The sequence below is a fragment of the Ranitomeya variabilis genome, chromosome 2, assembly GCF_051348905.1.
Source record: "Ranitomeya variabilis isolate aRanVar5 chromosome 2, aRanVar5.hap1, whole genome shotgun sequence".
NCBI classification, from domain to species: Eukaryota; Metazoa; Chordata; class Amphibia; order Anura; family Dendrobatidae; genus Ranitomeya; species Ranitomeya variabilis.
The window spans coordinates 643,186,454-643,209,525 of NC_135233.1; the positions used below are offsets into that span (position 1 = coordinate 643,186,454).

A 23,072-nucleotide genomic window follows, 5' to 3' on the forward strand; every position below is an offset into this window, starting at 1 on the left:
CAAAACAGGCGTTTACCCCAGCATATGGAGTATCAGCGTACTCGGGACAAATTGGACAACTAAATTTGGGGGAAAAAAAATTGGAGGGGGCTAAAAAAAACATTTTTGTGGGAAAGAAATTTATTTTTATTTTCACGACTGCATTATAAACTGTAGTGAAACACTTAGGGGTTCAAAGTTCTCACAACACATCTAGATAAGTTCCTTGGGGGTCTAGTTTACAGTATGGGGTCACTTGTGGGGGATTTCTACTGTTAAGGTGCATCAGGGGCTCTGCAAATGTAACGTGACGCCTGCAGACCAATCCATCTAAGTCTGCAATTCCAAATGGCGCTCCTTCCCTTCCGAGCTCTGCCATGCGCCCAAACAGTGGTTCCCCCCCACATATGGGGTATCAGCGTACTCAGGACAAATTGGACAACAACTTTTCGGGTCCAATTTCTCCTGTTACCCTTGGGAAAATACAAAACTGGGGGCTAAAAAAGAATTTTTGTGAAAAAAAAAAAAAAAGAATTTTTATTTTCACGGCTCTCCGTTATAAACTGTAGTGAAACACTTGGGGGTTCAAAGCTGTCAAAACACATCTAGATAAGTTCCTTGGGGGTCTACTTTCCAAAATGGTGTCACTTGTGGGGAGTTTCAATGTTTAGGCACATCAGGTGCTCTCCAAACGTGACATAGTGTTCCATCTCAATTCCAGTCAATTTTGCATTGAAAAGTCAAATGGTGCTCCTTCCCTTCCGAGCTCTGCCATGTGCCCAAACAGTGGTTTACCCCCACATATGAGGTATCGGCGTACTCAGAACAAATGGCACAACAACTTTTGGGGTCGAATTTCTTCTCTTACCCTTGGGAAAATAAAAAATTGGGGGCGAAAAGATCATATTTGTGAAAAAATATGATTTTTTATTTTGACGGCTCTGCATTTTTAAGCTTCTATGAAACACTTGGTGTGTCAAAGTGCTCACCACACATCTGGAAAAGTTCCTTAGGGGTCTACTTTCCAAAATGGTGTCACTTGTGGGGGGTTTCAATGTTTAGGCACATCAGGGGCTCTCCAAACGCAACATGACGTCCCATCTCAATTCCAGTCAATTTTGCATTGAAAAGTCAAATGGCGCTCCTTCCCTTCCGAGCTCTGCCCTGCGCCCAAACAATGGTTTACACCCACATATGGGGTATCAGCGTACTCAGGACAAATTATACAACAACTTTTGGGGTCCATTTTCTCCTGTTACCCTTGGTAAAATAAAACAAATTGGAGCTGAAGTAAATTTTTTGTAAAAAAAAAGTTAAATGTTCATTTTTTTTTAAACATTCCAAAAATGCCTGTAAAACACATGAAGGGTTAATAAACTTCTTGATTGTGGTTTTGAGCACCTTGAGAGGTGCAGTTTTTAGAATGGTGTCAGACTTGGTTAGTTTCTATCATATAGACCCCTCAAAATGACTTCAAATGTGATGTGGTCCCTAAAAAATATTGGTGTTGTAAAAATGAGAAATTGCTGGTCAACTTTTAACCCTTATAACTCCCTACCAAAAAAAAAAATGTTGGTTCCAAAATTGTGCTGATGTAAAGTAGACATGTGGGAAATGTTAATTTTCGCCAAATTTCCGTTTTTTTCAAAAATAAACGCAAGTTATATTGAAGAAATTTTACCACTATCATGAAGTACAATATGTAACGAGAAAACAATGTCAGAATCGCCAAGATCCGTTGCAGCGTTCCAGAGTTATAACCTCATAAAGGGACAGTGGTCAGAATTGTAAAAATTGGCCCGGTCATTAACGTGCAAACCACCCTTGGGGCTTAAGGGGTTAATGGTGCTAATAAAATAAGCTAATCGCAACAGCTATGGTTTTTTCCCCAGTCATGACCTGTCAATAAGGAGTGTAAGTACAATGGAATTTTAACACCCAATGTATTACAAGCAGATTTTGAAATGCCATAAGCAGACATGTAATGTATTTTCTTTTCTGAGACAAAGTGCTGTGGCTTTTTTAAATCCTTTAATAAGTATGATAGGAAGAACATTGAGTTTTCTTATTTAATAAATTAATTTAAAATTTTTCAGATATCTCTCTAATTATTATTCATTTACTTTTAAGAATATGGGGCACCTGATGATGCAGAAATTCAGCAGCCTCAGCCTTTTGCTTTGAAGAATCAACTGCTCAGTAAGTTTATATAGACATTTTGCTAAAAATCTTGTGAAATCAGCTCATCTTAGTCTTCAGTGCTGGCTTCTTTCTGACCCCCTTCTTAAATGGGCACAAAGGAATAAGGTTTTTCATCATACTAAGGAATATTTGCAGCCACCATTTACCCCTTAGGTAGGCAGTCTCACGTGGCCCCCTTACCAACATTTCTGGTTGACCCACTTGAGCCTTCTTCAGTCCTAGCACTCCACGCTGCATCTCACAAGCCTCATTCTTTATTGGGAGGTTTTCCCATGCGAAGGGGTCAGCATTCCTCAGGCAGTATGTCATGACTCTTCCGTTGTCCCTGCATCCTCTCGCGGCCTAGAGTGAGTGGCGGAGACTGAGGCTCCCAAACACACTGAATGAGAACCTTGCAATTACCACCTAGGTGAGGTAACTACTCCATAAATCAATGACTGACCCTTTATCGAGCCTTGCAACATGACCAGGGATTAATGCCAAACCATATACTTATCTATAGACAGCCTATGTCAAAGTCCCTCAGCAGTATTAAGCAGAGTCTGAATGGCTGTGCACAACACTCTAGTGGAAGTACTAGTTTTCCTTAAAGATCAGCCAACAATAAATTCTAAAAAGCCTTGCTCAATGGGAGGAAAGTGTAAAAAGAAAAAAAAGGTACTTGTAGGATATCTACTGCTCCTAGTTGGTTCTTGTTCTGCAAGAAGGCTAATTTGCATACTTTTCTCTAATGGAGCATTGCATGTAAGAGGCCTCACCCAGTTGGTATGGAGAACCAGTACTTTTTCCACATAATGCCATTTCAGCATACATGGTACATCATTTCTTAGTACATACTAAGTGAGTATGGTAGGAGATACCGTAATTGTTTTTTAAAGGCATTTTTCCATGACCAAAGTACTGGTCATAATAATCGTATAAATGAGCCCCTGCTGTGTACTGTGTAATGGCTGTTTCTGACCGTACTTTCTGGGAACATGGTCTGATCATAAGACAGCTCCTGGACTGGGGAGGAAGGAAAAGAGAGTATACAGTGTCCCTGCATGTTGATACACAGCCATTACCCAGCACACAGCAGGGGCACATTTATAACATTATCTCAGCACAGGAACATTTTTATTTTAACACATCCAATTGTGGAAATGTATTATTATTTCAAGATCCATTATTTTAAATGTATTATGTCCATGGGACAACCCCTTTTAAGCTTTGTTTAGAGAAAATAACAATGTTCATCTTTATTGTGTGTATAAATACTGACCAGATCTGATGAATCCCAATTCTTTCTTTATAACATTTATATAAAAATAGTCATGACTTTAGAACATCGAGTGTAGGAAATTATTAGGAATAATCTAAATTTGACAGTGTTGTCCGCTGAATATAATGAATTACTAACTTGCACTGTGTTTTATTAGGTAAATTATAAAGTATTATGAATTTATCTTTTCTTCTATTTTAGTCAGTTCAACTTTGTTCTCTTCTATTTATAGCTCTAACTATTATGTGCCCTGACAAACCAGATCAAAACCCTATAAAAAAGAAATTACCAGGTAAATACTGAATGTGTTGCGCATACTTCAGTAATTCTTTTTTCCTTTCACTATTTTTTGTTTTGGTCACAGATGCTGCCTGCAGCAGCCATTAGCCTAATATGGTTTTAAAGGGAAGCTGTATCCTCCAGAAACACTATATCATGGTAATCTACAGGAAAATTACTTGGAATCATGTCTGGGTGGTTTACTGGAATAATGGCTGCAAGTAGAAAATATAAGTTATCTTCTTCCCTGCAGTGACTCACTTCCAGTCATCTGGGCGGTCATGGGAGCCATTATTCACTACTCACTATACTCTGTCATAACTCCTCAGCACATTGATTGACAGTCAGCTCTGACATCCTGCCCTGCAGTGTATGTGTGCAAAGTGCAAGGGAGTGATTACAGCTGCCGGTCACAGAACAGTGAGCTGTGACTGCTCCCGCACTTAATTTTCTCCTTGTAGCCGCTCCTCCAGTAAAAGCTGGGAGACACAATTTAAACTCTATAAACCTATAGCTACCCACTATATCTGCAGATAAATAACATTTGTGGAGGTTATTGATACGTTTTAAATGATTATTGTGGCGAGTCATCAGTTGGCTCTGTTGATCAAACGCTTGTCCTTCATTGCACATGAATGTTTGATTCAACATAGAATGCTAGTGTTTTTAATGTAGAAAGCAAGATTAAGGTGCATTTAGACTAGACAATTATTGGGAACAAGCTTTTCTAGGACAGCTCGTTTTCCAATGATCGGCTTGTCTAATCAGGCTGCTAATCATCCTACTAACAAGAAAAATGATTGATCGTCTTGAGAAATTATTTTAAGCATACTTAAAAATCATTGTTCTTGGAAACGCATTTTCATGTGAAAATAGGACATTTACTGACGAGCTCAGTGGCATTCCATGTGTACAGAATGATGTTCTTAACATGCGCCCTATTCACCCTGTCTAAACTGGCCATTGAACAATTGCCATTCTGCTTGCATGTAACCAATGGGTGCAAAATATTTTTGGGCCGAGGGCTACACTGTCATACTGAACCAATCCCAAGGGCTGCAAAAAAATTAAAGGGATGCTTGCATGAATACATAACCAGAACCACTGCCATTAAATTAACACATCACCAGAACCAAGAATTGAGTGTTTGAGGAGGATTTGGAAAGGTTTTTTTTTCAGTTACTGTTGCAAAAAACAGTGCGAACAAACCCTAACTTACACTGAGTTTTTGGAGCATGTATTCTCCAAATCCTCATAATCTCAAAACATTAACATGTTTTAAGGGTTTTTAGTTTTAACATACTATAACATCATCTGACCAGTTACAGATTGCTACATGTGTAGAAGTTGTTATTTCATGAATCCTTTGCCAGATTCACCATTAGTACATGAATGCAGCACTAGACCCACTGTCGGTACTTGAATATATCACCAGAACCACCATCAGTACATGACTGCAACATCAGAACCAATGTCAGTTTATCAATCCATCACCAGACCTACTTTTCTGTACATGAATACAGCATCAGAACCATCATCAGTACATGTTTGCAGCACCAAGCTTAGGACGGTGATCAATTAAAATGTCAGGTCAGCCCCATATATACTTTAATAGCATTAACTTGCAATTCCCAGTATGTCCTTAACAATGGTAAGGAGATTCTTGAAGATGTTACTAACAACCATCATAAGACTGTGGATCATACCCATACAGGAACCATGGTACCGGTGAGACAAAACCTGTATCACAAATAAACTTTTACATCAAGGCACCTTACAGATGACATCTTGTCTGATTGAAGTTGTCCCCATACCTTTTTACTTAATGTAGGATAGATGCCATGATGACTGTGGACATCCACAACTTGTCTCTGTAGATTTCCATCTTCTTCGTTCTTCTGCAGCTCATCTTAACATGATGTCCTTAAGAATAACAGTATCATTATAATTCTCCTGAATAAAAATCTGTCTTACTCTGTGCCCATGAGTAAGTAATTGTATCCCACTCACACTGCCCTTTTCCATAATATGTCTCCAACACTGCCCCTCTCCATAATATGTCACACACTCTCCAATTTTCACCCCAACTTCCCCATAATGTTTCCAAAAATAACAATCCATTCAATGGATTTTTGGCTCCTAAGTGCAATGTTTACCATTTCCTTCTATGTCTGCTGCTTTCTCACCGCCTCTGTGATGAGTTCAGCAGTGTGATGACTACATCATGCTATTGCACGTCAGAGTGGAAGCTAATAAGTGTTGCTCTGCTCTTGTCCCGACTATAAAGTGTTCAAGTATATTCATGTCTGAAAGATACAAATACATTTGTATACATGAGTAAGAAAGCTGATAGCTGATGTCTCCCAGACTGGATGTTGAAATTTAAAATATGCTATTTTTCTCTTCCCTGACATAATCTGCAGGTTTAGCATAATACTTACTAGAGGTTTTAGAATTTCTTATCATATTTCATAATGCTGGCATATTTGATGTTTGTTTAAAAAAGAAAGAAATTACTGAAGTTGTGTACATTTTTTTGTTTTCATCCAAGATTCTATGACTGTCCAAAAGGTCAAGGGCTTACTTTATCGCTTACTCAAGGTACCTGGTTCAGAACTGAAACTGTCATATGAAAGCTCCAAAGTAAGTAATTTCTAATGATAACTAATATAGAGTAAACTTTTTTTCTTTACTTAAGGGGAATACATAATTTTAAATAAAGTTAATTTAATATATTAAGTTTTATTTAAAACTATTTTTTTTTATGATAAAATATAAAATATGAATATCCACCCCATAGGGGTGGAGCCGCATATTCATCACTGTAATAAGCGGCACCACGTGACCGCTCGTACAGGACAAGCTGCGGTGCTGAGAGGAAGCATCGAGGGAGCTGGGTGAGTATTTTAATGCCAGCGGGCGGGCGCACGGGGTGGGAGGCGGGATGTAACCAGGAAATTTATTTTAACCACAAAAAAAATAAAAAAGCATTGATTTTTCATATCTTCTCTCCAGCGAACGTTGCTGGGGAGAAGGAATGAATTCCGGCTTCAGCACCACACGCTGGGGACAGCACTTATCTCTAGCTCTGTCTCCTGCACGGTCCGTGTGGTCCTCAGTGGGCACACGGCTGCCGCACGTATGCCACACTGATGTGCCACGTGAGCACACGGACACTTATAACTCCGGTACCGATTTTTCCAGTACCGGAATTATCTGGACGTGTGAGACTGGCCTTAGAAAGAGTATTTCTAAAGTCTGTTATATTTCTTGGATGTTTCATTGGGGGCACAGCAACCATGGTTTACATCACCACCTGGAGGCTGACGCAAAGAATAAATCTTAGAAAAAAAGCTGGACTTCTCCCGAACAGTTTACACCTGGCCAGCCTACAGCCAGCTATTCGGTTTGGCTTACGATAACTTTGGAGACAGACATGGATCTGAGTTTCAGACCTGTATTTGCCTTAGATTTATTAGGTTAGTAACTAACCATTCTCTCTTTCTTCGCTTTAAGACAGGTAAGAGAGAGGAATGGTGCTGCTTTGTTTCATCCCACTGAGCGATGGAGAGTACAGACTGTACTGATCTTTTTCTATCTCTATCTATTTTTCTTTTTTGTACTGATCTTTTTCTGATCTTTTTCTTTTTCTCTGTACTATCTTTTCTCATTGGGATGGCAAGATCTTGTACCTCGACGCACCCAGGGATCAGGTACCTTGTGAAATTGGTCCTTTTGCCTTTTGACTCCTTCCCAACTGTACTGTACAGCGTGATGCGTTGCACGGAACTTCCAGACTCAGCCTCAGGATCAAGCCTGTTAAGGACAGTTACCGTATAAACTAGAGTATAAGCCGACCCTAGTATAAGCCGAGGCACCTACTTTTGCCACGGAAAACTGAGTAAGCTTATTGACTCGAGTATAAGCCCGGTATGCATTGTTCCCTTGTCACGATAATGTAAAAAATGTCATATTGTGAGTTTAGTTTCAGAAGGTTACATGGCTTTTCCAGACACGCTGCTGGCCATTCCGACCCCCTTCTTTTCACTTTGCCTGCTGCTTGTGTGTGTGTAATTCAAAACCCTCACTAGAATCACTGAAGAAGTTTTATGGCTTGGCCTGCAGGCAACTTCTTCCCCCCTGCTATATGGGTAATGTGAGACCAGAGTTCTAGCAGCATCCACAGAGGAATTTAAATGGCTTCAAAGAGAAAGTTCAAGTCGAAGCACATAGGGAAAACCCCAGGAATGTCTTTGTCTGCCTTGTGAATCCAAAAATGTAAAGAATAGAAAGAGGAGGGCATGTCATAACTCAGCCCACTCAGTGATGTCACGAGGAGAGGGCATATCTTAACCCTGGGGAGTTGGGAGTGAGTGTTCATCCAGGAAGCAAGCTAACAGCTCTTCAAAGCTGTCCTTGTGCATCTTGATGTATCTCCTGAGCACATTGGCGACCAGGAGATAAAATGATCTGAATGACCTGTAAGTGTTCTATTCAATTTTAATCCTTTTTATTTATAATTGCAATGTACATATGAATTGTCTTCTTTATAATATCTTTTAATACTTTGTAAACACTGCCTACCTTTTTGTGGAGTAAAATATACAATTTACTAGCTTGTCTCTTCCTGCCCTATTCCAAACTGTGCGTCCTCTGAGGTAAATTACGCTACTGATTTGGGTTGGCTCTGGACCCGTTAATCCTTAGGAAATCGGAGCTGGTGGCAGCATACTTTGTTCTGTGCGATTGGGGAGGCTTTGTAGCGACGGCGGCGTTGATAATTATTGCTCCCACCTGTGTGAGAGTAGTTATAACGCCCTCGCTGCAGTGTGCCCAATAGCCAGTACATAGCAAGCAGCCTTTCTGGTGACTAATTACCCTAGGTGCAGTACCTGATCTGACTTGAGGGTAAGGGGGCGCCAGAGAGATGCAAGTTCCAAACCGGAACTGGGAAGTGGGATATAGATAAATCCCCTTCAGAAGGAACCAGGGGCAACCAAACAACCCTGGTTTGTGACAAATTGGTGTTAGTATTGGGGACGATAAAGGTATCCTCCCCGGGATCAAAAAAAGAAGAGAATGTCCAGCTTCACCGAATCCGTAAAAAGGGGGTTTTCTTTATTCGCAAACTTTAAACATAGAGGATACAGACTTCAGCACAAACCATATGGGTAAGAATCTCAACTCTTTTCTGGAGACTAAGCTCCCTTAATCATGACAAAGGTATCCTCCCTGGGATCCCTGAAATATTGTTGAGATCCATGATATATTGGTGGCAGCGGTGGGATAATAGAGCATTAGTGATCTGGTTTGAGCAATCATTCCTCTCACTAAAGACTTGCACAGTTCTTGCGGGGACTTGGAGAACAAGCTCAGTGTTTTCTTGTCCTGAGACAAGTGTGTGTACTTGCGATTACCCCCTACCTTTCTCTTCGTTTTTCTATCCGATCTTTTATTTGACAACCATGGTTATGCTTGGAGAAACCTTTTAGAAGAAGCAGTCCAAGGACACTCTTATTGCCTTGTGCATGTCACAGCAGATTGACTTTGCAGGCAAGCAAAAACAAAAACCAACTGGTCGCGGATCTGGTGCAATGGGAAGCTGCTCCAGACCACTCTCAGAGCCTAGTGGCCGCAGAAGCCAGCACAAGCATAAAATGGTGCTGCAACAGAGGTCCAACCACTGAATGCTAGCCCTACTTGCAACCAGAGGGATTGGACCCCAACCTGCAGGTGGCTTTAGAACAACTCCCCGCCGACGACCGTGAGGGACTGTCACGGTTCACACCATGCTGCCAACAATATGTCACGTATCCCAACCATATGTCAGGGATCCCGCGGAGTATACCTTTATCGCCCCCACTATTCACACTAACTTGTCACGAAGCGGGATGGTTTTGTTGCTCCTGGTTCCTTCTGAAGGGGATTTATCTATATCCCACTTCCCAGTTCCGGTTTGGAACTTGCAGCTCTCTTGCGCCCCTCTTACCCTCAGGTCAGATCAGGTACTGCACCTAGGGTAATTAGTCGCCAGAAAGGCTGCCTGCTATGTACTGGCTATTGGGCATTATAACTACTCCCACACAGGCGGTAACAATAATTATCAACGACGCCGTCACTGCAAAGATTCCCAATCGCACAGAACAAAGTATGCTGCCACCAGCTCCGATTCCACAAGGGTTAATGGGTCTGGAGCCAACCCAAATCAGTAGCGTAATTCACTTCAGAGGACGCACAGTTCGTTTATAGAGCAGAGAGAGACAAGCTAGTAAATTATATATTTTACTCCGTAAAAAGGTAGGCAGTGTTTACAAAGTATAAAAGATATTATAAAGAAGACAAAATCATGTGTACATTGCAGATTACAAATGAAAAAAGGATTAAAATTGAAAATAGAACTTACAGGTCGTTATCTCATAGCATCATCATGGCAGCCATGTGCTGGGGGGGGAAGGGTGAGCATATATCCAGATGCATAACACCCCTCTCTATCGCAGCAAGACCCTCCGGACAAAAGACACTGCAAACTGCTGTCCCACTAAGTTATCTCACAGCCCAAAACCCAGGCACTTCCCCTGTGGTGACATCACTTAGGAGCTGATGCCTCCCCCTTTACTTAGAATGTGAAAACTATTTTTATGCATATCTTGCTGTATGAACCTCGTATAATAAATTCCCCAGGATCACGAGGGGCACCACATCGGGGCGATTCTTTTAAGTGTAAATACGGATTAATTACATGACCTGCTTACGAAGAAATCCACTCTTTGCACTCGTTGTTCTTAGCTTCTAGCGGTTTCAGCGAGTGATAGATCTATCAAGGGACATCCGGAATATGTAATTCGTATATTTCTAGCCCGGGTCGGTGCCCATATATATCACGTTAATAGAACAAAGGAACGCAGGGCTTCTATACCGGTTTTGGCTGGTATTCGATGGGAGGGGGAATGAGTCGTTTTAGGGAGATGTCTGCTATTTTCAGCTAAAAGCAATAAAAATTCTTTTGGGAGGGAGAAATGAGGAGTTTAGGATTCACACACACACAAGCAGGCAGAGAGAGAAGAGGGGGGATATTCATTGGCGATCGGTAGTGTTGAGCGATACCGTCCGATACTTGAAAGTATCGGTATCGGAAAGTATCGGCCGATACCGGCAAAGTATCGGATCCAATCCGATACCGATACCCGATACCAATACAAGTCAATGGGACTCATGTATCGGACGGTATTCCTGATGGTTCCCAGGGTCTGAAGGAGAGGAAACTCTCCTTCAGGCCCTGGGAACCATATTAATGTGTAAAAGAAAGAATTAAAATAAAAAATATTGCTATACTCACCCTCCGACGCAGCCTGGACCTCACCGAGGGAACCGGCAGCGTTGTTTATTTAAAATTCGCGCTTTTCTTTCCTTTACAAGAAGTCCAGGCTTGTGATTGGTTGCGTGCCGCCCATGTGGCCGGGACGCAACCAATCACAGCAAGCCGTGACGTAATTTCAGGTCCTTCAGGATTTTAAAATTACGTTCCGGCGTTGTGATTGGATGCGTCGCAGTCACATGGGCGACGCAACCAATCACAGCAAGCCGTGACGTAATTTCAGGTCCTTAAGGATTTAAAAATTACGTCCCGGCTTTGTGATTGGTTGCGTCGCAGTCACATGGGAGACGCAACCAATCACAAGCCGTGACGTCACGGGAGGCTGGACACGCGCGCATTTTAAAATGGGCGCGTGTTCTGCCTCCCGTGACGTCACGGCTTGTGATTGGTTGCGTCTCCCATGTGACTGCGACGCAACCAATCACAAAGCCGGGACGTAATTTTAAAATCCTTAAGGACCTGAAATTACGTCACGGCTTGCTGTGATTGGTTGCGTCCCGGCCACATGGGCGGCACGCAACCAATCACAAGCCTGGACTTCTTGTAAAGGAAAGAAAAGCGCGAATTTTAAATAAAGAACGCTGCCGCTTCCCTCGGTAAGGTCCAGGCTGCGTCGGAGAGGTGAGTATAGCAATATTTTTTATTTTAATTTTTTCTTTTACACATTTTTACATTAATGTTGTTTCGATACCGATACCCGATACTACAAAAATATCGGATCTCGGTATCGGAATTCCGATACAGCAAGTATCGGCCGATACCCGATACTTGCAGTATCGGAATGCTCAACACTAGCGATCGGAATTCAAACCTAATTATTAGGTTATAGAGCAGAAGCGAACTACATGTTACTCAGACCTATTCTCAGGGTATTTAAGGTCCATAACCATAGACCTTCCAGCCTGATGTAGCACTCAAGTAAACCAGTCTGTATGCTGCCCTCTTTCCAGAGTGAGTCAGAACAGCACACTGAAAACTCTCAGCAGAGTGTATCATGGAAGCAAAAAGTGGTACTCTGACCATTTTTTCTCAGCATGTCCACACTATATGCGAGGAGACTTGTAGGGCTGCCCATGCCACCAATCCAGTTGCCACTATCCAGGACGTGTTATAATTAAGCAGATACCACTTGGTAAGTTAGTTTGCACTGCGCATGGACCAGTGAGTACTCTGACCTCGGTGAGTCAGTTCAGCCAACTTAAGACCCTCAGATGGGTGTATTTCTGGTGAACAAGAAGTCTCTGATCTTGTCTTTGTTGAGTCAGACCTATTAACGGAGATCTCTCTCGGTTTGGCGAAGTCACAGATTTGTGTGCATTTATCTAGCAGAAACCTAGTTCTCTGGAAGAGATCTTTCAGCTTAATGTATCCCTCAAGGAGTCCAAGTAGCCTTGCTCCAGTTTTTCGTGCTGGAAGAGGATAGCTCCCTTTTAGTTGATGATTCCAACCTTTAGCAGGGACAGGTACTTTAATTCTAAAGGCAGGGGTGACTTCTTCACTCAGCTAGATTTAATCAATTTGCAGTGGGGGATGCTGACAGGTCACACTTGTATAGTCTTTATCAGCCAGTATGAGTGTTTTCTTCATGGTATCTTAGACCTTTGATCAGATTTATCTGGATTGATGCTCCCTGAACCCTATGTTCACACATTTCGTTTTTGCCACCCATTACTTTCAATGAGTGAAAAATTCTGATAGAAGTGACATACTCTATTCTGCAAAAAAACAAAGTTTTGCACAAAATACTGAGGACAAAAAACCAAGCTGCGTGCATGAGATTTCTGAAATCTTATGGACATAGCTAGTACTTCAAAACACAGCCAAAAAAATTGTAGTAAAAAAGCTGGAAAAAAAATGCACCAAAAACGCATACGTGTGAACATACCCCTAGAGTCCGGCCACCTTGTATCTCCTTTGTCTCATCTTCTCGTAAGTGGTCTTCATTTTTTAAGGGAATGCCCATATTCTCTGCCCTGGTCGATACATCAACATACCTGGGTTGTACACCACTTTAGATGCATTGAGTGTCTGATGAAGCTTCCCTTGAGGTGGCTGGTTCAGTACTTTAGTTCATCCTTCCTGCTGTCTTGGTTTCCAAGGCAGTCTCCATCTTATCTTAGTCTTTTGCCTACTGTCTTTGATGGCTGAATTAGAGAATACTAGCTGTGTTTTCATCTTTTCACTTTCTATGGGAGTGCTGTCCAGATCCGTCTCTTTCAAGGTTTAAGGCAGGTCATTAAGACAATTGACTGTAGGTTGCCAGGCTTTTGGAGATTTTACATCTCAAATGGTCTCCCAAGAGCTCACCTCCTCCGCTAGAGTTGGTCAGGGTGCAGGTCAGAGCTCTTAATATTCCAGAAGAATCTTGGTCTTTTCTTCAAGAATGGTCCTGTATTTGGCTCCATCCATCTTCCCATCAATTTTAACCATCTTCCTTGTCCCTGCTGAAGAAAAGCAGGCCCAAACCATGATGCTCCAACTACCATGTTTGACAGTGGGGATGGGTGTGTTCAGGATGATGAGCTGTTTTGCCTTTACGCTAAACATATCGTTTGGCGTTTTTGCTTAAAAGTTCGATTTTGGTTTAATCTGACCAGAGCACCTTCTTCCACATGCTTGGTGTGTCTCCCAGGTGGCTTGTTGCAAACTTTAAACAACACTTTTTATGGATATCTTTGAGAAATGACTTTCTTCTTGCCACTCTTCCCTAAAGGCCAGATTTGTGCAGTGTACGACTGATTGTTGTCCAATGGACAGACTGTCCCACCTCAGCTGTAGATCGCTGCAGTTTATCCAGAGTGATCATGGGCCTCTTGGCTGCATCTATGATCAGTCTTCTCCTTGTTTGAGATGAAAGTTTAGAGGGACGGCCGGGTCTTGGTAGATTTGCAGTGGTATGATACTCCTTCCACTTCAATATGATCGCTTGCACAGTGCTTCTTGGGATGTTTAAAGTTTTGGAAATCATTTTGTATCCAAATCCAGCTTTAAACTTCTCCACAACAGTATCACGGACCTGCCTGTTGTGTTCCTTGGTCTTCATGATGCTCTCTGTGCTTCAGACAGAACCCTTAGACTATCACAGAACAGGTGCATTTACACGGAGACTTGATCACACACAGGTGGATTATATTTATCATTCTTAGGCATTTACCGTAGGACAACATTGGATCATTCAGAGATCCACAATGAACTTCTGGAGTGAGTTTGCTGCACTGAAAGTAAAGGGGCCGAATAATATTGCACGCCCAACTTTTCAGTTTTTGAATTTCCACAAAAATTTAAAATAAGAAGCAATGAATTTCGTTCAACTTCACAATTGTGTTCCACTTGTTGATTCTTCACTAGTGATGAGCGAGTGTACTCGTTGCGCAGGTTTTTCCGAGCACACTCGGGTGGTCTCCGAGTATTTGACTGCTCGGAGATTAAGTTTTCATCCCCTCAGCAGCATGATTTAGTTACATAGTTACATAGTTATTAAGGTTGAAGGAAGACTTTAAGTCCATCTAGTTCAACCCATAGCCTAGCATGTCCTAACATGTTACAGCTATTAGCCAGTTTGATTACATGTGGGGATTACCTAGCAACCAGGCAACCCCCACATGTACTCAGCCTGGCTAATAGCTGTAAATCATTCATCTGCCGTGATCAAAAAGAAATCTCCGAACACTAACAAATACTCGGAGGTCACTCGAGCGTGCTCGGGAAAACCCGAGCAACGAGTACACTCGCTCATCACTATTCTTCACCAAAAATTTACATTTGGTATCTTTATGTTTGAATCATGATATGTGGGAAAAGGTTGAAAAGTTCCAAGGAGCCAAATACGCTCACAAGGCACTGTATTTGCTCAACTCTATTTCTAGGTCAAAACCAAGAGAGGAATAGTCAGAGGAAAAGCATAATAGAAGCACTTCACTACTTCTGAATTTTTCACAACCTCTCGTCTTGGCTACAAATACTGAAGTAAAAAACTCATCAAATACTGAATGTGTGCATGTGACCTTAGGACCGGATTATTCTACTCCAGTTTTGACTGAAATTTTTGAATGTCTGCTAATCTTAGGAATCATCAGATTGAGTCCACAATTCCTGTTTTCCGATGTATATGGCCCCGGACACACCCAGAGAGACTTTTCTCAGCAGCCTCCTCTTCTACCCAATTTAATTACCGTATTTTTCGCTTTGTAAGACGCTCTGGATTATAAGACGCACCACAAATTTTGAGGAGAAAAATAGGAAAAAAACTTTTTTAATAAATTGGTGGGGGTTCTTATTATCCATGCGTCTTATTGCTTACCGGGGGTTGTGGCTGCGGTGGATCAGGGTCCCAGGGTTGCTGCTGGAGGAGGCAGGAGTGGAGTGTTGCTGCAGGCTGGGATGAGGGGGTGTGCAGGTGTCCTGTGCTGTGGGGGTGTCTACGGTGCTGCGGGGGCTCTGCCGACATTTTGTGAAAGGCCAGAGCCCTCCCGGCAGTTCGTCCATGCTTTCCTGTGCAGTGGACTTCGGGAAAATTGCCGCCGGGAGGCGGCGCATGCTCAGATGGAGATCTTGGGACCAAGATCTCAAGAGATGAGATCTCAGCGCTGAAATCTCATCTCCCGAGATTCCGGCAGCCATTTTCCCGGAGTCCGTTCCACAGGAAAACCTGGACGAACTGTCGGGGGGGCTCTGGCCTTTCACAAAATGTCACCCGAGCCCCCCGCAGCACTGGAGACTCCAGCATCACCCTGGGCAGCAGCGGACAACCGCAGCAGTGGCGGCGGACACCCCCTCATCCCTGCCTGTAACTGTAAGCGTTATATCCGCTTTGTAAGACGCACCCCCATTTCCCCCCCCCAATTTGGGGGAAATAAAGTGTGTCTTACAAAGCAAAAAATACGGTAGTTTACCAACAGGACTGTTATGTCTGCAGTTCAGAAAGCTTAGGGTCTTTCTGATTAGATAGGTCTTACTAGGATTAGACATTATGTTTCTACATTTCATTTCCATGAATGAAGACCTATCAGCAGCACTCCCTAGGGCTAAGCTAGGGTGCTCCTTCCAGGGCACAGCTCACTCCCCACATGTAATAGAGGCTTCTGGGTGAGAAGTCTCCAAGCATCTATTCTATAGGGCCTCTACTTTAGTCTTCAGTCCACATCTTTACGGCACTCTAATTTTTACGTCTATGGTTGCAAGTTTTAGCAGAAGGGTGCTAAAAGCGGCAGTTGCTCGGGTAGTAACCTGAGAGATTTCAATTAGAGATGGGCAACCCCAAACATAAATGTTCTGCTCGCATACTGGACAGTCACTGTTTGGGCCTGAAGGCTATACACGGACTTTCTGCTGTAGTCCTGTGCAGAGAGAGAGAGAATTTATTTTATTTTCTTATCCATTATTTTTAATAAGGTTCAGGTTCTGGTTGAAGTTTAGGTACTGTTCTGGTACCCAAACCAAACTTTAAAAAAAGTCTGGGGCACGTACCAGAACCTGAACTTCCATCCCCGATTGCTATTCTTCCTTCTGCATTACTGGTATTCGTTTTTCCACCCCGGGGGCTGCTTTAGTAGTTTGGTCCTGTGTCCCCCCCCAAAAATGTCTGAGAAGCGAAGATTTTTAATACTCACCCTAAAATCTTTTTATCGTAGCCTTCATTGGGGGAGAGGGCACAGCACCTTCTCTTGTTTTGGCAATCTTTAATTTTGCTCCTACTAAGGTTTTTATACTAAATAGCTGGATGTTTTGGCTATCAGGTGTAGACTTTTGGGGAGGGGTCAGCTTTTTCATTTTAAGATGTATTCTTAGTGTCGGTCTCCAGGTGGCAGCATATAACTCATTGCTCCTGTGTCCCTCAAGGAAGATATTTTGTAAGAGAAAAAAACAAAGCTGCATCCATCCACCAATGCGGTTGCAGCAAACCCCTGGGTCCATTAGCAATAAGTCCCCAAAACACAAGTAGCAAAAATGGAGGTAGCATGTCCTTAAATAAAGCCTAGAAATATATTTATTCCATGCCCCAAGTTATGCAATGTTTCAATTCTCACACTGAGTCTTTCTCAACGGATGAAAAACTTAGGCTACATGCACACGTTGAGTATTTGGTGCGGTTTTTACCTCAGTACCTCAGTCAAAACCAGGAGTGGGACAGTCAAAGGAAAAGTATAATAGAAACATGTCACCACTTCTGCATTTTCAAGCATTCATGGTTTTGACTTACAAATACTTAGGTAAAAAACTGATGAAATACTGAACCTTAGCCTAAGGGCATGTGCACACATTGAGTATTTGCTTGCAAAGTTACTGCATCTCTTGACAGCAAAAACCGCAGGGTTTTTGGTCCATTTTTTCATGCATTTTTTTCCTGTGCATTCAATGGGTCAAAAATGCACAAAGGATTGACATGCTGAATGGAAAATCCAGAAAGGAAAAATACTGATCATGTACACAACACTTCAGGATTCTCATTGACTTTGCTGCCATAAGGATTCTGTAGTGTTTTTGCACCAATTCCACGCTGCAAAAACGTACCGTGTGCACACAGCCTAAGGCCGGGTTCACACTGCATTACAGCAGCCCGTTCAACACATACGTTAACGGGCTGCTGTAACGCAAGTGCCGACTTTGGCACATTGCTAGCGCAGATAGAGCATCTGCTAGCTCTATCTGCGCTAGCAGTGACGGACCCGGAAACGCTGCAGCCTGCGTCTCAGGGTCCGTCACTCAGTGACGGCACATGGCTAGCGCAGCCCATTGTGGGCGTGCGCTTGCGATGCGTCCGACATTGCAGTCAATGGCGGTGCTAGCGGACTACGTTACACCGCGTTATGCAGCGGTGTAACGTAGTCCGTCTAACGGACTGGGGGAACGCAATGTGAACCCAGCCTAAGGCAAAGTGCACATGTTGTGGATTCGTGTGCGGATTTTTCCACACCGTTTTTGCAAAATCCGCAGGTAAAACGTGCTGCGTTTTGTCTGCGGAATTTGTGCGGATTCCACCTGCGGTTTTACACCTGTGGATTCCTATTGAGGAGCAGATGTAAACTGCTGCGGAATCCGCACAAAGAATTGACATGCTGCGGAAAATAAACCGCAGCGTTTCCGTGTGGTATTTTCCGTACCATGGGCACTGTGGATTTTGTTCTCCATACGTTTACATGGTACTGTACAACGCATGGAAAACTGCTGTGAATCCACAGCAGCCAATCCGCTGTGGATCCGCAGCAAAATCCGCAACGTGTGCACATACCCTAAGTGTTAGAACTGAAATGTTGCATACCTTGGGCATAGAAAGATATCTTTGTAAGTATTATTGAAAAATATGGTTCTTACTCCCCCCCACAGCTGTGAACTGCACATGAAAGGAGGCATATACAGATCGCAGTTGATGTGGCCACAGCTTAGGAGATTTGCCCCAATGCCCCATACATTATGACAGCATTGTGAGAATGAATTCTCAGTATTTTTCTCTCTTGTTTTAATTTTATTGACAGATGGAAGGCAAAGAAATTCAACTAGAGAATGACCTAAAACCTCTTCAGTTTTACTCTATGGAAAATGGAGATTGTGTCTTGGTGAGATGGTAAAACAAGGATAGAATATGATTATAAGTAACAGTGAAACTCCTCAACAGCAAAATGTTTTCATCCAGCGATCTTCGTTTTTGCCTAATGAGCTGTAATAGAACTTATTTTCCCACATGTATTTTAGGGATATTCAATATTTTAAAATAAACTTAAATGTAAAAATGTGTAGTAGCATTTGTATTTGCTTATTTCGTGCACTACATTGTATTATTTGCGTATTTCATACACTACTTTCATTATCTACTTGATCATTATTTAACAGTTCATGACTTTTGGGAAATAGTGGCTATAATTATGTAATCTTTGGAGGATGCAGCAGCATTGATATAGGCTTTGTCACTAAATAATTATAAAAAAATAAATCTGTTTAGTTTAGTGTCCCAAATAAGTATTTCTAGGAGTCTGAATTTTTGTTTATGATTCCTGAATGGGACCTCAATGGTCTGTCTGCCATCCTCCAAAACTACCATTGCTGTTACATATGAGAGGCTGCCACCAGGTACTACTAGGTTCACTCCATGCCGTGTTCCGATGCCTACCTAGGATGCAAGGTACCTCAAGCTGCAGTGTGCAAAAGCAGATCTAATGGGAGACTCTTCTCGCTATTTTTGTAACCACTCTCTGGCTTTAGGATGTCCCAAAGTGCTATGCTCCCCAATGATATTACAGAGTGGCTTTTTTATCATTGGATTAACAGATCTGGCCCTCAGTTTTAGGTTGTCTTGCACCTGAGTCCATTTGACTGTTTTAGTTTGTTCCTCTGAGATCCAGGAATCATGATGTTGCTTAGTGTTTGTAGGATGACTCTGGCCTTGGACAGGATCTTTAACCATGTTGTTTCATTACCCAATAAATCCAATTAATAAAAATATGTATGCTGAGTCCAAACACTTATCCGCTTCACACCTCAGATATGCCATCTGAACATAGCAATAAAATGACATCTTTATGAAGAGTAAAGATGCTGTACTTCTTCAGATTCCTGTTTTTGCCATCTTATTAAAAGCTGAACTTAAAGTTAACCCCTTCACACCTAAGCTAGTTTTCACCTTCCTGACCATAATTTTTATTTTTTTTTCAAATCTGACCAGTGCCTCTTTAAGTGGTAATAACTCAGGGATGCTACTGCATATCTCAGTGATTCGAAGATTTGTTTGTTTTTTTCATGACACTTTGTGTTTTGGGTTAGCAGTTAACTTAGGCCAATATGATTTGGGTTTATTTATAAAAATATCAAAAATGTGACAAATTTAGAAAAATGTGCAATTTTCAAATTTTACATTTGTATGACTTTAACCCCTTCACCCCTGGAGCTTTTTCCGTTTTTCCGTTTTCGTTTTTCGCTCCCCTCCTTCCCAGAGCCATAACTTTTTTATTTTTCTGTCAATTTGGCCATGTGAGGGCTTATTTTTTGCGGGACGAGTTGTACTTTTGAACGACATCATTGGTTTTAGCATGTCGTGTACTAGAAAACGGGAAAAAAATTCCAAGTGCAGTGAAATTGCAAAAAAAGTGCAATCCCACACTTGTTTTTTGCTTGCCTATTTTGCTAGGTTCACTAAATGCTAAAACTGACCTGCCATTATGATTCTCCAGGTCACTACGAGTTCATAGACACCTAACATGACTTGGTTATTTTTCACCTAAGTGGTGAAAAAAAATTCCAAACTTTGCAAAAAACAAAACAAAACAAAATTGCGCCATTTTCCAATACTCGTAGTGTCTCCATTTTTCGTGATCTGGGGTCAGGTGAGGGCTTATTTTTTGCATGCCGAGCTGGCGTTTTTAATGATAGCATTTTGGTGTAGATACGTTCTTTTGATCGCCCGTTATTGCATTTTAATGCAATGTCGTGGCGACCAAAAAAACGTAAATCTGGCGTTTCGAATTTTTTTCTCATTACGCCATTTAGCGATCAGGTTAATGCTTTTTTTTTATTTATAGATCGGGCGATTCTGAACGCGGCGATACCAAATATGTGTAGGTTGGGGTTTTTTTTTATTGATTTATTTTGATTGGGGCAAAAGGGGGGTGATTTAAACTTTTATATTTTTTTTATTTTTTTCACATTTTTAAAAACTTTTTTTTTTTACTTTTGCCATGCTTCTATAGCCTCCATGGGAGGCTAGAAGCAGGCACAGCCCGATCGGCTCTGCTACATAACAGCGATCATCAGATCGCTGTTATGTAGGAGAATTGCAGGTGTGCTGTGAGCGCCGACCACAGGGTGGCGCTCACAGCCACCGGCGATCAGTAACCATAGAGGTCTCAAGGACCTCTATGGTTACAATGGAGGAGCATCGCCGACCCCCGATCATGTGACGGGGGTCGGCGATGCGCTCATATCCGGCCGCACGGCCGGATGCGGTAGTTAAATGCCGCTGTCTGCGTTTGACAGCGGCATTTAACTAGTTAATAGCGGCGGGTGATCGCGATTTCACCCGCCGCTATTGCGCGCACATGTCAGCTGTAAAAAACAGCTGACATGTCGCGACTTTGATGTGCGCTCACCGCCGGAGCGCACATCAAAGCGGGGGTCCCGACATGTGACGTACTATTCCGTCACATGTCGGGAAGGGGTTAAAGAGAGTCTGTCACCACATTTGACCTATCTAAACTATTAATAATGGACATACAGGTTATGCAATGCTGAAAAATGTAATTCTGTATGCCTCATATCATATGCCTTGTTGCTGATAAAGCACATTTTATCACTTTATATAAATGAACTCTTCCAGGCTATGGGGAGGACGTTGCCTGGAAGATTACTCTGCCTACAGAGATTATTTTACATGAAGGAGGAATTACCAGTGTGATGTGTAATGGCCGCTCTCTGCTCTCCTGATCTCACTGTAGAGCTGTGTGTGATTATACCGGACACAACTGCAGGTTCCTCTCTGCTTCAGGATTGCCATATTGTTGCAATATAGCATAGCTGAGAGAACCTACAGATTTGTTACAGATTGCTCAGGCCATGGAACCCGCTGGCTCCCAACTACCTCCGGCCGCAGAGCTATTTCAGGAAGTCACCCACCTGAGAGACCAGCAGGAGAAGATTACGACATATCTGCGGAACTAGTCTACCCGCATAGACTTTGCAACATCTACTGTTTCGTCTGCCTCTGCTCAAGTTGTGACTGTCTCAGCTGCTGGCCTGCAGACACCCGACTACGTCTCTGGCAAAGGACCTTGTCTGGTGGCTCCCACCCGGTTCGACGGTGATCCTGCACAGTATAGGGGGGTTCATTAATCAGTGCACGCTGCACTTTGAACTGTTGGGCCATCTGTTTGCTTCCGATCGGGCTAAGGTTGCCTTCATGATGTCTCATCTCACAGGAGAGGCTTTCGCCTGGCTGAACCCTTTGTGGTAGAGAGAGGATCCGCTAGTTAACGATCTCCAGTCCTTCTTTGGGGCCTTCCGCAGGACCTTCGACGAACCAGGCCGTACTACTTCTATAGCTTTTTTTCTTCTCGGTCTTCGTCAGGAGGATCTCACAGTGGCTCAGTATGCTGTTTGGTTCCACACCCTTTCCTCCGAGCTGTCCTGGAATGACGAGGCGTTGGAGGCCGCCTTCTGGGAGGGTCTGTCCAGTAGAATCCTTGGATGACCTGATATCCTTGGAGACTCGGACTGATCTGTTTCAAGAAAGCTCCAGGGAGGCTAAGCGGGAGAACCGACTTTTTCACCTGGCTCCCAGTTCCCAGAGGTCAGTTGTTCCTCAGTACTCTGCTTCTTCCCCAGAGCCTGTGCAGGTAAACAGAGTGAGCTTGGCCAAGCAAGTGCCAGGAGGAGCGCTGCTCAGAGGGAAGATGTTTATACTGCGGCAGGCCTGAGCATTTGATCCGCTCTTGTCCGGAGAGGTTGGGAAACTCCAGAGTCTAGGGTCTGTAGGAGAAGCTTCCCTAGGTGAAGATTATTTCTCTCCTTCTCTGCTGATGACCGTGTCGTCTTTCAGCACTGTCAATTTTTCCGAGTCAGGTTGCCTGGATTCTGGGTCCGCCAAGAATTTCATTCAACAAGCCGTGGTGGATCGTTACCGGATTCCTATCCGATGCCTCCAGAAACCTGTACGGGGTGACCTCCGTGGAAGGCAAAGCCGTGACCCAGCCTGTTTGTTTCCAGACTGTACTAGTGGAACTTTGGGTAGGTTTGACACACTCAGAGAGAATCTCTTTTCATGTGTTGCCTGGTTTGTCTCAATCCTCGCTCCTGGTTTACCCTGGCTTCAAGCACACGAGCCTGTGTTGAATTGGAGGACCGGCGAAATTCTCACTTCACTTCTCACTTTCGTCCGTCCAGTCCACCGTCCTGTGGCACCATCTGCCCTGCGTGGCTTACCATCTTCCTATTGGTCCTTTTCTGACATCTTCAATAAGTAAGAAGCAGAGGAGTTGCCACCCCACAGGTCGT

The 23,072-nt window shown here is 42.9% G+C and overlaps 1 protein-coding gene across 4 annotated transcripts in view; it reads left to right on the forward strand.

Moving 5' to 3' along the window:
• The window catches only part of TBCE (tubulin folding cofactor E), a 266,118-nt gene extending 247,293 nt beyond the window's left edge, over positions 1 to 18,825 (forward strand). For all 4 annotated transcript variants that reach the window (XM_077289136.1, XM_077289135.1, XM_077289138.1 and 1 more), the window contains 4 exons: positions 2,110 to 2,178; positions 3,675 to 3,734; positions 6,273 to 6,364; positions 18,569 to 18,825. In XM_077289136.1, the coding sequence (XP_077145251.1) occupies positions 2,110 to 2,178; positions 3,675 to 3,734; positions 6,273 to 6,364; positions 18,569 to 18,661 (314 nt within the window). In that variant the 3' untranslated portion in view covers positions 18,662 to 18,825. The remainder of the gene's footprint in view (positions 1 to 2,109; positions 2,179 to 3,674; positions 3,735 to 6,272; positions 6,365 to 18,568) is intronic.
• Positions 18,826 to 23,072: the final 4,247 nt, after the last annotated feature.